The 15,515-nt window shown below is 44.2% G+C and overlaps 1 protein-coding gene across 1 annotated transcript in view; it reads left to right on the forward strand.

The window, feature by feature from the left end:
* Positions 1-9,426, forward strand: part of CPS1 (carbamoyl-phosphate synthase 1) — a 76,439-nt gene extending 67,013 nt beyond the window's left edge. Inside the window, exons 35-39 of the mRNA XM_026049063.1 lie at positions 2,086-2,184; positions 6,134-6,193; positions 7,075-7,187; positions 7,715-7,844; positions 9,127-9,426. Coding sequence (XP_025904848.1) covers positions 2,086-2,184; positions 6,134-6,193; positions 7,075-7,187; positions 7,715-7,844; positions 9,127-9,225 — 501 coding nt within the window. The 3' untranslated portion in view covers positions 9,226-9,426. The remainder of the gene's footprint in view (positions 1-2,085; positions 2,185-6,133; positions 6,194-7,074; positions 7,188-7,714; positions 7,845-9,126) is intronic.
* Positions 9,427-15,515: the final 6,089 nt, after the last annotated feature.

A 15,515-nucleotide genomic window follows, 5' to 3' on the forward strand; every position in this document is an offset into this window, starting at 1 on the left:
TGTCTCAGGTTCCCAAGTTGGACCTGCTTGGTGTGATAGCATGAAATGAGATTTTTGAGAGCTGTCGGGCTCTGGGATGTTCTCAGTGTGTCAGTCCATTTTATGAATCACCTGCTTCTTGACAGACAAGTGTATGCTGCTTTCAACCCCCCACTGAAGCGCAGCAGAATAGCAGTGTCAAGACTTGGTTGTGACCGTTTGGTCTTGCACATACTACTTAATGGCTACAGAAATATGTAGTGATATTTTGGTTGTTGCCTGCTATAAAGGTATGTCCCAAGGTGCAAAAAGGTGAGGAAGAGAGAATGAAATGTGATGGCAGCAGGATGGGAGCAGAGCAGCTGGACTTCCTTGCCTGCTGCTCCCTAGGTCGGGCTCTGAAGTGCTCCTTGGTGCACTGATAGGATGAGAGCCTTGACCCTTCAAAGAGATGTAGTTTTCCATATATAGCTTCTGAAGAGATCTTAACTCACCTAGAGTAAAGAAGCTTCCAAGTCTGTTCATTAGTTATTGCTGATGTGTCAATAGCTCTGCAGACATATGCTCACATTCCTTAAGCTTGCTAGCTCTGAAGTTTCTAGAAGAGAGTTGTAGCAAGGGACTGCTAGACTGGCAAGCACATTTAAGTGATTAAATACTGAGGCCATTAGAGCTGGCTTAGATGGACAGATGGCAGAGCCTGGGCTGCTGCATTTGACCTGAGCTTGGGTAGGTCTACGAGAGCTGTTTTCATAAAGAGAGACTTACTATTTTAGTATGAACAAGCAGTAGACCCAGATACGTAGCTGGAATAGCCTTAGGTTTTCTACTGTCTCCAGAACTGTTCTATTCTGCTCATTATTCAGTGTGTGAAAGCAGTATAGCAGATTTCCTCATGATTTGGTTAATGGGCAGAAAAAAGCCAAGTGTTCTCCTTCTTTTCAGAATAAATTTGACTTTGTAGAAAACAAAACAAATTTCTCTCCCCTCTCTTCCCATGCAATCCCCCCCCCCAAAAAAAAGAATAAAAATGTAACTAAGAGCAAGAATTTTTTTTTTCTGAGCTTTATATGGAATTAGAGATTATCTTGGTCATAAGGGAGGGATTATTAACTTTTATGAGTTAAAGATCTATATTCACAAATGCCATAAAATGTGACAGTTACGAAGGTCTTCCTTATGAGTGAAGTAAGGATAATAACTCTCTTCTGGTAAAATGCTCAATTATTCCTCAAAGACGTTTAACACACACGACTTGGTTTGGGCTTGAATTTGGCACTTTTATTTGGCAAAGCTGTATTTTGCTGGCAGGAGCAGTTGCCACGTGAGCCAAAATGGCAGTGCTTGGGGTCCCTTGTGTATCACAGTTGTTTTGGCCATGCCACAGTGAAGAGGCCTAATGTACAGCACGATGGGTTTAGGGAAAAGCATTATTGTGTGTCCTTCTGTAAGCAGCTGAGTTCCACAGAGACTCCTGCATCAAGGGGTACTGCCTGTGCAATCTTTATTGATTTGTTTATTAGGCTTTTATTTGTATAAAATAAATTGTTTTGAATCAGTGTGGTGGTTCTGTGGTTTCCTTTGGTGTATATTGACACTAGCTGTGTTTTCTAAATCAGGGGAGTTGTAATGGGAGGTGATCTTGACAAGCTGTGGTATCTTCCTACATGAAATGCATGGAAGGACATGGCAACACAAGTGCAGCCTTAAGCACAGTTTGCTCCAGAAGAGACGCACAGAGGTGCTGCCTGCCTGCCTAATGCTCACTGGTACTTAAGCACTATATAATGGTAAACATTTTGCAGTGCACTCGCAAACACTGTGGAGCAGAAGCTGTGTACACCATCCCCATAACTCTTAGCCAAATCAATTGCTGTTGCTCCTTGGTGTGCTGTTTGAAACTAAAGCGTTGCTTATTCCTTTGTTATTGCTTCATTAAAATCATGAGATTTGTCTGCAGTGATTTTTCTAGGCTTTTTTTCTGCCTTGCCTGCAGACTCTTGAGGAAGAATAAGGTCTGATTCTTGGTGAAGAAGTCAAGAGCACAATCACTGTTTCTTTTTAAAGCATGTTTTTTCCTGATGCCTTTTTCTTTGTGTCTGACAGGTTGCCTGCTTCGGGGAGGATGTGTACTCTGCTTTCCAGAAGGCCCTGCTTGCCACAGGGTTTATGTTTCCTAAGAAGGGAATTCTGATTGGAATCCAGGTGAGACTCAAACACCAAACCTGAGAGGGGACTGACACAGAGTAACACTCTAACTGTTGATTTGTTTTCATCCATGTGTCTTTTATGCTTAATTGAGAACTGTCGACTTAAAAGACATTTCCCTGCAATCCATCTTGAAGTGTGACAGGCAGTGAGGAATGAACACAAAAGAGGGATCTTGCTTTGCATGAATGGAAGTTGTGGTGGGAATGTCCTTCAGTCGGTGGCTTTTGCAGAGAGCCTTTCTTGAGGGAATTCCTGGTGGATTGGCCTTGGGAACAGCACGGTTCTACTTAACAGTTCTGACCTGGCAAAGAAGATAAGTGTTTTAAGATGAAAAGGTAGCCTGGCAGAAAAGCAAAAGGATTTGCTCTCTCTCATGGGGTAATAACCAGCTGTGGGACATGCTGCTTTTGGATACATTTGTAAATTGTCTGTTTACAGCCATGTCTGTATTTGTCAATCTCTTGTTTCCTATCCAAGTAGAACATACCTGGGCCCCATAAAGACAACTTTTTGTCCCTGCCATATTCCAGTTTTCTTTTTAGTAAGGTTGTGTCCTGCATGTTTGCAGAAAGCCAGTGAACAAAAGGGTAGAACATAGGAATTCTCTGAGCAGAATAGGGGTGTGTGTAAAGTGTGTTGGGCTGCCTGGACCAGCTGAGGATGTGAAGGTGGATTGTGAGAACTGGTCTGAAAGGAACATGGCTTTGGCTGGCACAGATGGCCAGTTCTTGCTTTATTAATTAAAAAAAAAAAAAAAAAAGAAAAGAAAAAATTCAGGGCTTGAAACCATTGCTAGAGTTTGCCTCAAATTAACAGCAAAATTGTGGCATGTTGCCTAGCTAAAATTAAAAAGTTCAATGTAAAACTCAATTGAATCCTTTGCATCTATTCACTGCAATATTAAGATTTTAAAACAGCAGTTAAAAGGGGGAGGAAAAGCCCAGAAAGAAAAAAGGAGCCCAGTGTCTAAAGTTGAAGTCTGTTTGCCTGGTAGTAGTTAAAAGGGAACAGGCAGCAGGGTGATTTTAGCTATATAAAGCATTTGTGTAACTCCCGTGTCAGTATCTGTTAAACTGAGGCAAATAGTCTTTGTACAAAGGTCTTAAGGAGAGAGGAAAAAAAAAAAAGATAAAACAGAAAGAAGTCCAATCCTCCCAGCCTTTTAAAAGTAACAGTCTTCTGTCCTTTTTAATGAGTAGTTTACAGTTCATTTTCATGCAAAAGAAACCGGAAAACTGCAGATCAGTCACTTAAAGGTCTCTCATCTCAGAAAACTTCTTACATAACTAAACTCCAAAATATGAAGGGTAAAGCTAATGCTGAGGACCAGATACTGCACTCCCACCTCCCTGGAGTTTATCCCATACCTACATTTCAAGGGTTTCTTTTTGCAATCTGCCGGGCAGGGAAGTGAAGCCTCGTAAGAGGTTGTGGTCCTGATGCCCGGGTTCCTGAACAACACGTTCTGTGTCCTGCGGGCTCAGGCTGGAGAGAAGAGGAGCTTCTCTGCAGAAACTAGTGGCATGAGGACAGTGGCAGCAGGTGGGTGTTAAACACCAGACTATAACTACTGACTCAAAGTGAAGTCCCGTGCTGTGACTGCTGGAGATGTCACAGCACATGGGGACATGGATCCCACCGCAGCCCCGGCATTCAGCTACAGCATCCTCTCCATTAGCTGCTCTCGTGCACTTGGGTCTGTTCCCAGCAGGAGCATGTGCACCAGCCCACTTGTAAACCCTAAAGATCTAGCATAAATAGAAACACGCTTCCTTAAATGTGTAAGGAGACCCTGACTCGATATAGATAGGTTATGTGGTGTAGCACACTGTTACATGTTTAGGTGAGACAGTATAGCACCCCTTTGTGTCACTGGTCGTCATCTCAAGGCCAAAGAGGAGCAGTTCCGCACGGGGTGTGACAACCTGAGGCACGTTGGGTTCCAGGCCGGCTCACAAAGCCCCCCTGCCTTGTCCTGGAGCTGCCCGCACTGTCTGGCCTGGTACAGCTTGAGGTTCCCCAGGGTTTCAAGGGCCTAACATGCTCCTGGGGCAAGTGGAGCAGGGCACAAGTGCTTCTCAGACAGCTTCTGCAAGCTGATCATCTGACCTCTTTGCACAATTTGGAGAAATCTGTGACGCTGAAACCCTGAGTCTGCCATTAAATAATTTATATTTTATGCAAGAGTAGTTGAAAAGCTCATTTTATTTTCCTCCCTGATTGGGCTATTCAGTCATATCTCTGGGATGGAGTGCATCTGTCTTGCATCTGCGCTGGTGACCACAAGATGCAGAAAACATTAATGGAGTGTTTTATTTTTAAATCCTGCCATTCCGAGGCTGTTGTTTCAAGGTAACCTTCTGCCATATCTGCTGCCTTCGTTAAGTGCAGAAAGTCTTGTGTGCTCTGCAGTGGACTTGGATACAGTATTCAAGACAGGAGATGAATTAGTTTCATTTTGAGCCTGAACTTAGTAAAAACTGGTATAACTATACCAAAATAATTGAGGATTTAGTTCTTTACAAATGGCAAGATATGCAAGCAGTTGTGGGAGAGACATAAGAAATAAAACTTTTCCTATAAGGGAAACAAGAATACTGTTTTCCTGCAATAAATATCTTGCACTAAATAAATCTGCTTGTACTTTTCACCTTTAGTAACTAATGGTTTCTTACACAGGTTCTTTCAGTCAGCTTGTAAATCTGCTCCGATGCAAGCTGACAGCTGTAATTTCTTTTCATGGAGAGGCTGTTTTATGTGTCACAAGTGTTCAGTACATGTTTGATAGAAGTTTATAATACTGTTGTGAAAGCCAACCCTTCTGACCAGAAGGCAGAACGGTTCTCTCTGACTGGGAAGCTGCCAACCCTGTCACATTGTATATTTATATTTTCCAGTTAGTGTACATAACAGAATGGCTTTAAAATGAGGTGGTTCTCAGTGTCTCTAGCACTCAAAAAAAGGACATTGACTCCTGTTCTTCATAATACTTCACCCTTCAGAATACTCTTGTCTTGCCCCAGCAGGTTGAGACCATCAGTAGTACCAACAGGGAGGCTGCAGTAATTCTCTCTGGGGGAAAAAGAAAAAAAAACAACCAAAAAAAAACCAGACTAGGCTTGGGTTAGAAGTGAGATGCCAGTTGGCTCTGAAATGAGGAGGGTCTACAATGCTTTTGATCTTTGTATCGTTACACCTTCAGCATCCAGAAGAAAATACATAACCAGCATCAAATTTCTGCTCGCATTTTGCTCTAAAAGGGCCAGTGCAGGAGCAGACTGTCTACAAGAGGTTATTTCATCTTTATTTCTTCTAAACAACCATTAGATCTGGCTGTGTGTTTGGAGAGAGCCCCTTGGATGCATCCTGAGTACCTGAGTGTTCAGGTCCTCGTGGGAATGGGGCATCCCAGTCTCACAAGTGGTTTTGTACTTTCCATTGCCCGTGGGAGTGAGAAATGAACTCGTGCATCAGCGGGCTCTTCATCGCGTCAATTTGCAAACAGAGCATCCACAAGCAGCCCAAAGCCTGTTTGTATTTGCCATTTTGCCAGAACGGAAGGCCAAATGTTTGGGCAGTGATAGTGAAAACATTTAATTAAGAATGCCACTTAATTAAGTAGGCGTTGCCAGTTGGTGAATTTGAGATGATGATTGTCCTGATATTTAATATCCAGGGCTGTTTTGTAATTGCAGCAAAACTTAACACAGAGCATATAGCCTGGCATTGTAACAAGACATCTCAGCCACGAGTGGCTTTGGGCTTCGGGATTCAGACCATTTTCTTGGCACGCTGCTCCACCTGCACACACACGTGTGGACAGGCAGACCGAGCACAGCAGGTGCATTTACCTCTTTGCATGCTCTGCAGAGCTGTGTTGCCCTACGAAACACTATTTCCAAATCCTAGCTTTGATGTGTTATTTAATTAACTTCTTTTTCAGAATTCCTTCCGTCCAAAGTTCCTCAGTGTGGCAGAGCTACTTCATGAGCAAGGTTTGAAGGTAGGTAGTTTGGATACATAAAGCTAGAACCACATAAAGCTGGAGCCAAATCATCAGACAGAAAGGGGAAGAAATTTAGAGCCCGTTTAGGGGCAGAGAAAAAAAAATTTTTAAAGTACAGCGGGGATTTTTAACTGACTGCTCCATAAAGCCAGGGTGTATTACACAACCAAAAGTCTTCATTATTATTTACTTGAGCAAACAGGATTAAGTCACGAGGGTACGAACAGCCTTGGCTCTGCTCAGCCTGCAGCCAGGATGTCATATGATAAATCGCTCCAAATTCTCCAAGAAACAAAGCTGCCCATCAGGCTGTCGTGTGTGAGAGGAGGGCAGGGAGGGGAAGCCCTTCATGTAGGGAAGGTCTTTACAGTATTTCTTCTTTAATGATACTTGCAAGCTGTGGCCATATGAATTTCGCACTGGTTTGCATTCTTCTTTTTACTCTTTTCAGTGTCGTTTCACATCCATATCCCTGCTGGAAGTAAACACCGTGATCATAAAAGAATGAGGAATGCTTTAGATTGTTAAGCATTTATGTACTTCTTGTGAGCAGCTCGGTGGCGTTAGTGCAACTGCTGGACTTGCAGTTCCACCTTTCAAGACTTAAGGTGCTAGGCAGAGGGATTTAGTTCTAACTGCTGCTGGATGTGTTAATATCATTTATTGACTATTGTCTGTCAGCAGATCACAAAATGGGGAAAAGACACGTCATCCTGTACGTGTCTTTATATGGAGAAACACCCATACAATGAAAAATGCCTTCCAGAATCAGCTCCGACAACCAGACTGAACATTGGATCTGACCCGCATGGGTTAAACAAAATGCTTCTGCATTACAAAGCACACAATAACCTTAAAACCTTGTTTCCCTTGAACAGCTTTTTGCCACAGAAGAAACTTCTGCCTGGCTCAAGGCCAACAGCATCCCAGCAACTCCAGTGGCGTGGCCATCACGGGACAGCCAAGATCCCAGGCTCCCTTCACTCAGGAGGTAAGGACAATGGTCAGCACTGTGTTAGAAATGGAAGGTGCAAATTCCTGGTCCTGTTGACATCAGGGATGGTGTCGTCAGACTTCAGGGATGCATCATAGTTTCTTTTTGCTTGATTCTACTTGCAAGCGCCATAGCAGGAACCCTGGATGAATTAATGACCATCTTGTTGAACAGGTCTGATTAATACAGCATGGATGTATTTCTCCATGCTGATTTTTTTAAGCAAAAGTATGTGATATCTAAATATTTAGCCTTTGATGACACCGAGTCGTGTGTTTAATGAAGTTGTGCTGAGTTGTATGATAGTTGAGCTTTGCTTTGTATTTCAAAATGGGACAGAAGCAAAGCTAGCATCACAGCTTGGTGTCTTAACCATTCAGCTCTTCTTTCCAGGGATGGTAGACTTTATAATAAAAGTGAAGCTCAAATGAAAACCTTGAGTCTTGTTGAGTTGCATGGCTGTGCTATAGAGTTTGGTTAAGCAAGATGCACAGTGAAACTGTCTTGTGCGTTGTCCCTTGCAGGCTGGTAAGGGATAGGAAAATAGATCTGGTGATTAACCTGCCCGGCAGCAGCTCTGAGTTCGTCCGTGATAATTACGTGATCCGGCGGCTGGCTATCGACAGCGGGATTGCTCTGCTCACTAATTTCCAGGTACCTTCCAGGTTGTTCTTTCTACTCCTAGTCACACAGGAGCCTTCAGAACTTTCCAGGATTTCCTGATCGTAGATTTCAGTGTATGGGGACCCTTGTTATCCTTGAGAAATAACAGCATAGCCAAACATCATGGCAATACAATTATTTAAATAGTTTTTTGTGGGTTTTTTTGTGGTACTGTGCAAAGTAACATTGCTCAAAGCAAAACAGAAAAATAGACATTTGGAGTCCTGTATTGTAGCCCAAGGTTATTTCTGCTCCAGTTCTAGTTCGGAGCAGATCTCCTGCACAGGACTCTCTGTAATATGTTTAAATTGAGTGTGAACAGTTTGGAGGTAGGAAGACTTGCCAGTACAGATCCTCAAAGTTTAGAGCGGGTGGGAGCTGTACTTTCTTGGATGATGCCTAGGGCAATCCAGTTCCAGAACACCATCCAGGTGGAAATGCTGCCTATGGATTTTGGTCCTGTTTTAGTCCCCAGCTGCCAAACGTTTTTGTGTTTTGTCATTCCTGACAACCCCCTTTCACTTGTTGATAGGGGAAGGGACATTTAGTGATGCAAAGTGGGACTCCTGCTGCCATCAGTACCTCAGCTTCCTTTGCAAGTGGCTTCAACTGTCACAGAAGGGCCTCATCTGGCTCTCATTAAACACAGCAGCCAAATTCCTGTTGATTTTAGTGAGTGCCGACTTGGAACCCAGTGGCTCGAACTGATGTCTAGCTGTGCAAGATCTTCTGCTGTGATTTGAGTGAATGGGGAGCAGAGAGAGTGCCAAGCTCTAAGTTCACAGACAGGATAATGCCAAGCATGATTACTAGGAATGGGAAATTGAAAACCCATCCTCTTCTGACTAGCAAAACACACACTGACAACCAGAAAAGGAGTTCCCATCCAAAATTTATAACCACACCTGCTTGATATGTTTAACTGAGCTGATTTGGTTGCAGAACTCAAATGTCTTGAGTGTATGTGAGGAGAATAACTGTGCTTTCTTTAAAGGCTTGGGCTGTAGGGAGGAACAACATCTCCCATGGTACACAGCTGTCTTGCCCAAGAAATCAGCACCTCCACATACCTCTCCGGGCAGCAGGCTCTGTTGCTGGGCTCAATCTCCATGCACAGTCACTTGGAAATTGTCTTGACTTGGATGGATTCGAGAGCTGGAGCTGCACTGGGCAGCAACAGGGGGAGAGTGTCAAAGTGTGGACCTTGCTTTATTACTCAGCCTTCTGCAGAAGCCTTTGTGGTGCTCAGTCATCATCTGCTTTATATTCACAGGTGGCGAAGCTGCTTGCTGAAGCTATCAAGCACTCCAGGAAATTGGACTCCAAGAGTCTTTTCCACTACAGACATTTTGACAGTGGTGATGAAGCATAGAATAGCTATTGCCACCCTGCAATTTTATTGCCTCTGACACTATGAAAGAGAGTGGATTTCTGACCATCCATCTAACCATCTTTCCATGTATTTCAAAGCATCTGCAATGTTCGTCTTTCCAGCTCACAGAAGCTAATACCCAGCACATACTTTGGATCAAGATGCTAATTGAAAAGCCATCCTCTTCTCAGCCTCTTCACCTACTTTTTTTTCCCATTTCCACTTAGGAGCAAATATTAGTTACCTACTAGATGGGTAAATCCACATGGCACCGCAGCAAAGGAGATGCAAGTGATCCTATGTGGGAAGTTCCTTCTTTTTATAACCAAGCCTGACGCTCCTTTGAAGGTCCTTTCCTTGGTTCTGGACTTGCAACTGTTCTCATACTGCTGTGCTAGAGCCTGGCCCCAGGCTTCTGTAGAACAATGTGTAGTTTTCTCTTTCCATTGCTGATTACTGAGCATTTTATTGCTTCCCCCCCCCGTTATGTATTAGTTAGCCTTCTTCCTACTTGATCCATCAGGAACACCTATTGCAATGCAGAAGTACTGATGGTCATGATTGTGACAGGAGCTCTTTAATGATGAAAGAATATGAATCCCCCATTGCTCCATGACAGCAGGTGACAGGAACAGTGCAGCTAATTCTTGCTGGGTTTTTAACCGTGGCCAATCATCATCTTTTGCGGCCTGCAGATTTGTAGGGAGAGGGAGGCTCTATGTGTGTGCTGGAATTGCTTCCAAGTTCTGCTCAGTCCTTCAGGTTCTCTCTGTGGTTCATGGATCTGAATTCAGGGGGCAGTCTCTGTGTTACAAGGCCTCTGGCTTGTGAGTTGGGAGCTCCCAGAAGACTTCTGTATGTTGCTGTCCAGCATTTTGTGCCATGCTTGTGGGCATTAAAATTGGCTCCTTTCAGAACGAGGTGTAAGTGTTGCAGTGCTTTACTGATCAGTGACCCTTTCCCTTTTGCTGCAGGCCCCTCTGCTGCTGTTTCAGCTCTAACAACACCTGCAGATCCTGCCCACGGAGCAGAATCCTGCTGTGCCACATGTTGCACGTTACCCCTTGCTGCCTGCCCGGCAGAAGAGTTGAGCAGCTGCACAGCCCAAGGCAGTACATTTTGTATACGTATGCAGCAGACAGATGGTGCCTGCCTCTAACCGTTCTCCAGCTAAGGAACATACGCGTCTCTGTGCCCATATTGCACTATGTACATAGCACAGCCCGGAGTCAGGAGGATTCAAGGTTGGACAACCTCTCTGATACTTGCTGAGCACAGGCCCCGGGATAAGCTAAAGCAGAGCATGTTTCCCCATCCCTCTGCTGGTGATGCCAGTCAAGAGGGCCCTGTCAGCTGGTAGCTCTCCATCCTAAGGGTAATGTGAAGCCTTGATACAGTAAGTGCCTGTAGATGGCAGGGGAGCCAGGCTGAGCAGGCCCAGCAGAAGAGCACTTTGAGCCAACATACTCCTCCTTGCCTGTGCTCTCAAGTTCCCTTGGATTGAGGAAGCTTCCCATGTAAGTAGAATCAAGGGCTAATGGATAGTCTGCTTTTTTTAATAACTAATGTTCAAAGTTTCAGGAAGGATATTAAATCTCATGAGAGATGTTAACAAGACAAGGTGCAAAGGAGAAGAGACAGGCTCTGATGCCTTAGGCACCAGGAGTGTCCCAGCCCCTTGTTCCTCACTCCTGGGTATGGCTGCGTATGTGGCCATGGTGAGAGGGGGACAGTTTTTCATGCCTGTGCTGGCAGAATTGGCTGGCACAGGGAAGTGCTCCCATCTGAAATGGGAGTGTTTCAAATACAGCGTGGCATATCGTAAGTAAAATATATACTTTAAAAGGTTTCTGTTTAAGAGGGAAACTTGTACTGTGAGTGTGCATCTATACATCTATCTATACGTTTGTATCATCGTTTATTGCAGCAGCTGCAGGTACTTGAGCCACAGTTTCTTCTCCGTCCACAGACTCTGGTGCAATTAGAGTAGAAATTAGTAGCAAAACGCACGGTGGCTGAATATATGGTGAGCACTCAGTAATTACACCGCAGTGTTAACATTTTGCTGCTGGTGCTGAACATGGTTCTCTTCCCCCCCTTCTCCAAAGCAGGTGTCACTAATGTGCTTCCAAACTCAATCAGACACATATACATATATATATATATATATATATATATATATATATATATATACACATCACCCCCCATGCCCTCCAAGTCACTGTTGGCTTCTCCATCTCCTTGTGGTGTCTCCTCCCCTTCCCCTGCAGAAGAAAAAGTTCCTGCTGCTCTTGACTGATGCAAGATGAAACTGTAGCTCCTGCCATGGCCTGGAAGGAGCCAGGGCATCACCCCCACGCTTACCTTGTGCATGCATTGAGTTATTGCTTGGCTGAATTTCTTTTCCTGTATCCTTTTCTTTGCATAATGAAGATGCTGACACTTATAGGAATAGATGTTTGAGTGGCTGCAGCTGTTGGGATCAATGCAGATGTAAACAACAATAATAATACAATTAGTAGCCTTTGTACTGTGCTCATCTCTGCCTTCAGCAGATCTTGCCTCGTACATGTATTTTTTATATTAATCCTAGGGAGGGTGACAATCCCTGATGAAGGGGGATGTTTCAGGGCGAGAAATGGCCGCTGGTGAGTCTGTGAGCTGTCAGATCATTTTGTGCTTTTTCACTGTCTTAAAAAAAAACAGAGTTAATAAAGAACTACATGAAGGAAAAAGCAGAAAGCACAGCTTTCCATGTAACAAGATCTGCAGAAGTCGGGAGGGCGTATGAATGGACTTCATCTTACCAGAGACCTTTGTTTTTCTCAGAGGTAGTGTGGCTGTGAAGCTGCTGGCTGTGTAGCTTTCCAAGGGTGCCACGTTGCAGAGGCTCCGTTTCCCAGCAGGTACTGCTGAATATTGAGGTCAGGCTCTCTATCCAATTCATCACCCCCCTGCATTTACTTTTCCTCTGGTTAACATCATTTAAGCCACCAGGGCTGCCACAGCCATCTCAGGACACCGAAATCTGCTGTGCTGCAGCAGTGAGCTGCCAAACACTGCCCAAAGCCTCTGTTTCTGGTCCTCTTACATCTCAATGTATAATGCAACATAATGCAATTTATAGGGAATAATTTAATTACACTGTAACATTTGCTTCACTCTTTACCATTGAAGAGGATTTAAACCTTTTAATGTCCCTTAATTAAAAGGGAAACATGATATTTTGTCATTAACTAGCTGGGCTAAACTCTCAGTTGTGCTCATAATTTAAGAATATGGAGTTCTGCAGAGTGATGATACCAGTAGAGATAAATTCTTTTAATGTGGGGATATTTGTAATGATGAAACTGAGAGACAAAAGCATTTGTTAGACACTGCGTTCAAGCTTCATGGCAATGTACTTTGGGGAAAAGATGAGTATTTGCTCGGGAAGTGATAGTGCTTTGGGATTAGCACAATATTGGGCAAATGCACTGGCTCCCCTAAGAGTAGCAAGTACAAGCAGTTTCCCAGAGAGCTGCAAGGTTTGCCCGGAATTGGAAATTCTGGCACAGTTCATTCCCCCAGGGAATGTTTCCTCATGATTTCTTGCTGCTAAAGGTCATTCTTTTACTGGAAGCATGGAGTTTTTTTAAACTCTGAGGAGATGGTTTCTATGGGTCTCTGCAGAGCTGCTTACACCAGTACAAAGCTGGCATGATAATGCTTTTGTGCTGATTCTCCAACCCTTTTGGCCTCTAAGTGCCTCTAAGTAAATGATTGCACATGATGCTTTTCTTGAAAAGGGGACTGATTCTCTACAATAAACATTTCCTCCTCCAGCTCTAGCCAATCTTGTTCTTTCTCTGACTTCCTGAACGTTGCTAAATGCTGCTAAGCTCTTGTCCTTCAAGATCTCTTGTGATAATGAGGCCTTATTACAGCTTAAAATGGCCCTCTGCTATTCACCCTCTTTCAGAGAGAGAGAGAGAAAGAGAAAAATGTTACAATCATCTGCTTGTGACAGTGGAAATGTCCTCTTTTCGGTTGTCTTTTGACCAAGTCTTGTGTGACACAGGATGAAATATTTGCTCCTTTTCCCAGTGTATGTGAAAGAGCGTGGTGGAGATGGGAAATAGAGAAACTTTGAAAATCTGACCTTTGGTGAAGTTGGAACTTGAGCTTTTAGTAAAATTTTGAATGCATTGAACTGAAGGCAAGTAAACATTGTGTTCTTACTACCAGCAGGTCTGAGAACTTAGTGTGCACTGAGGGAAGCCGAGAAGTATTTTGTAGTGCCCTGAAAGCAGCTATGAAGACAGCAGTGTTGATCTGTTTTGCAGCTTAGCCTTTAGCTGTTGTTCCTGAAATGAAAGTCCCACCATTCCTGTGTCATCGCCTTCCAAGAGGCTACATTGATACCCCAAATCAAGGCATCCCAGACACAGTATCTCTTGAAGATTCTGTCCTGGGAGCTTTCATGTGAACAACCAAAGACACGTTGCTGTTAATGAGGCTGCTGGCTGCTAGAGCTTGGCACAGGTAAGCAGAAAACCCCTTGCTGCTGTTGCTGAGAGGTCTGTGTCCATGTCACGGTGGACATGAGTAATATAGAGCAGTGCCATTAACCACCTGAACCCGGTGCAGGGCGGACAGAGTCAGTATAGACCCCTAAGGGCACTGGGATTCAAAGAGGACAAGGCGGGAAAGAGATCAACATTTAAGTGTCCAGACACGTTCCAGATTTGTTAGTAAATGCTTTTAAGTCAGGGTAGATAGAAGAGCAGCAGAGGTTTCTATCCTATGACAGGTCTGGGAGCTGCTTCAGGTGCAAGATAAAACATGTTCTGTAGGTGGCTGTGAGAGAAATCAGTGAGAGGAGCATCATACTGAGAATATGAGAGTGCAGCGGCTGGCCCTGCTCCCTCCCTGTGCTCCAGTCCTACAGTTCAAGGTGGGTAAGATACTGCACTTGGCTTGAGGGATGTGGTTCATGCTGTCTTTGAAAAGGTTCCTCATGGCATAAAGTGCATGGGGAGAGTGAATGTGGGTCGTAGCCCTATCAGCACAGCTCTGAAGTAAATACACGACAGAGCAACCACTTGCTATTTCACTTCTTGCTGCATGGATATGCCTGAAATGAAGCCGGAGACATCTGTCTGTTTGGAGATGAAAATACCTCTGCACAGATAATAAAGATCTGAGACCTTGGCAGAGTAGAGAATACCAGTTATGTAAAGGGATATCTAAGAGCTGAGTTGCTCAAGGATTGAATTTCTGTTCTGTGGGTCTAAGCTTAGCACAATTGCACTGTTTCATATGGTAGCATAAGCCTAGGCATCCTTAACTAAAAGATGGATTTTTTTTTTAATTAACTGCAGGAAAAAAAGAGCCTCAACAAATTCTGTTCACTATCTACCATCAAGAAAGGCCTATTAACAATAATTGTTGGGTTTCTAGTTTTCAAAGAACCCATAATTAAATTTTATTGTCTCATAAGTGATTAGAATTAATTGCTTCCACACTGGCTCTGGTGCTTATTATCTGCTTTGCATTGGGGATGGCTATTCTGCAGAACTCCTCCATTTGCCACAATCCCTTCCTGCTCTGTCTGTGCCAAAGCAAATCCAGCACAGAAGCTGTTCAGAATTACCAGAAAGTGGCAGGTGTTGATTTAATGCATCATCTTTGGGAGAGCAGGATTAGCGCTCTGCTAACAGAATGGCTTCCCCCGCTGTTTAAAAAGAAACGCTACATGTGACAGAGAAGGGGACGGAGAAACCACCTACCAGCTAAACAACCAGGTTGGTTAGAAACTCAAACCGATGCGTGAAGACTGAATGCAGTGTATGAGCTCCTTTCTAGATGGTTTTGCTGTGCTAATCAGGGGATTAATCCCCCGGTGCGTTAGAGACCTGCGTGTGCATTCCAGTAAGTAGTGGTAGTTGTATTATCTTGAGTTGCTGCTCTCCTGGTTGGACCACGTTCACCCCAGTTTGGCTGGGATTGAGTCTGACCTTCTACTTGCCAGAACCTTGACTTTTAGAAGCTTGTCTTCCAACATCTCATGGGTTTTGCGTGCCCTAAGGACCTGCTCAAGGGCCAGAGTGCGTCATGCTGGTGACCAGCCGCTTCCCGTGCCCTGTCCATACGCAGCGCTTGCCAGCTGGGATTTGTCTGAGCAAAACCCCCGGATCTGGCCGCCTGACGTGTAGTGTCGTGGCTGCTTTACCAGTGATCTTCACCAGAGGCCTTTCTAGCCCGTAGATCAGGACGAAGGTGTCAGCCCTTGTGTTCGTCTTTTCCAC

The sequence above is a fragment of the Nothoprocta perdicaria genome, unplaced genomic scaffold, assembly GCF_003342845.1.
Source record: "Nothoprocta perdicaria isolate Ctin4 unplaced genomic scaffold, notPer1 scaffold_11, whole genome shotgun sequence".
Lineage (NCBI taxonomy): Eukaryota > Metazoa > Chordata > Aves > Tinamiformes > Tinamidae > Nothoprocta > Nothoprocta perdicaria.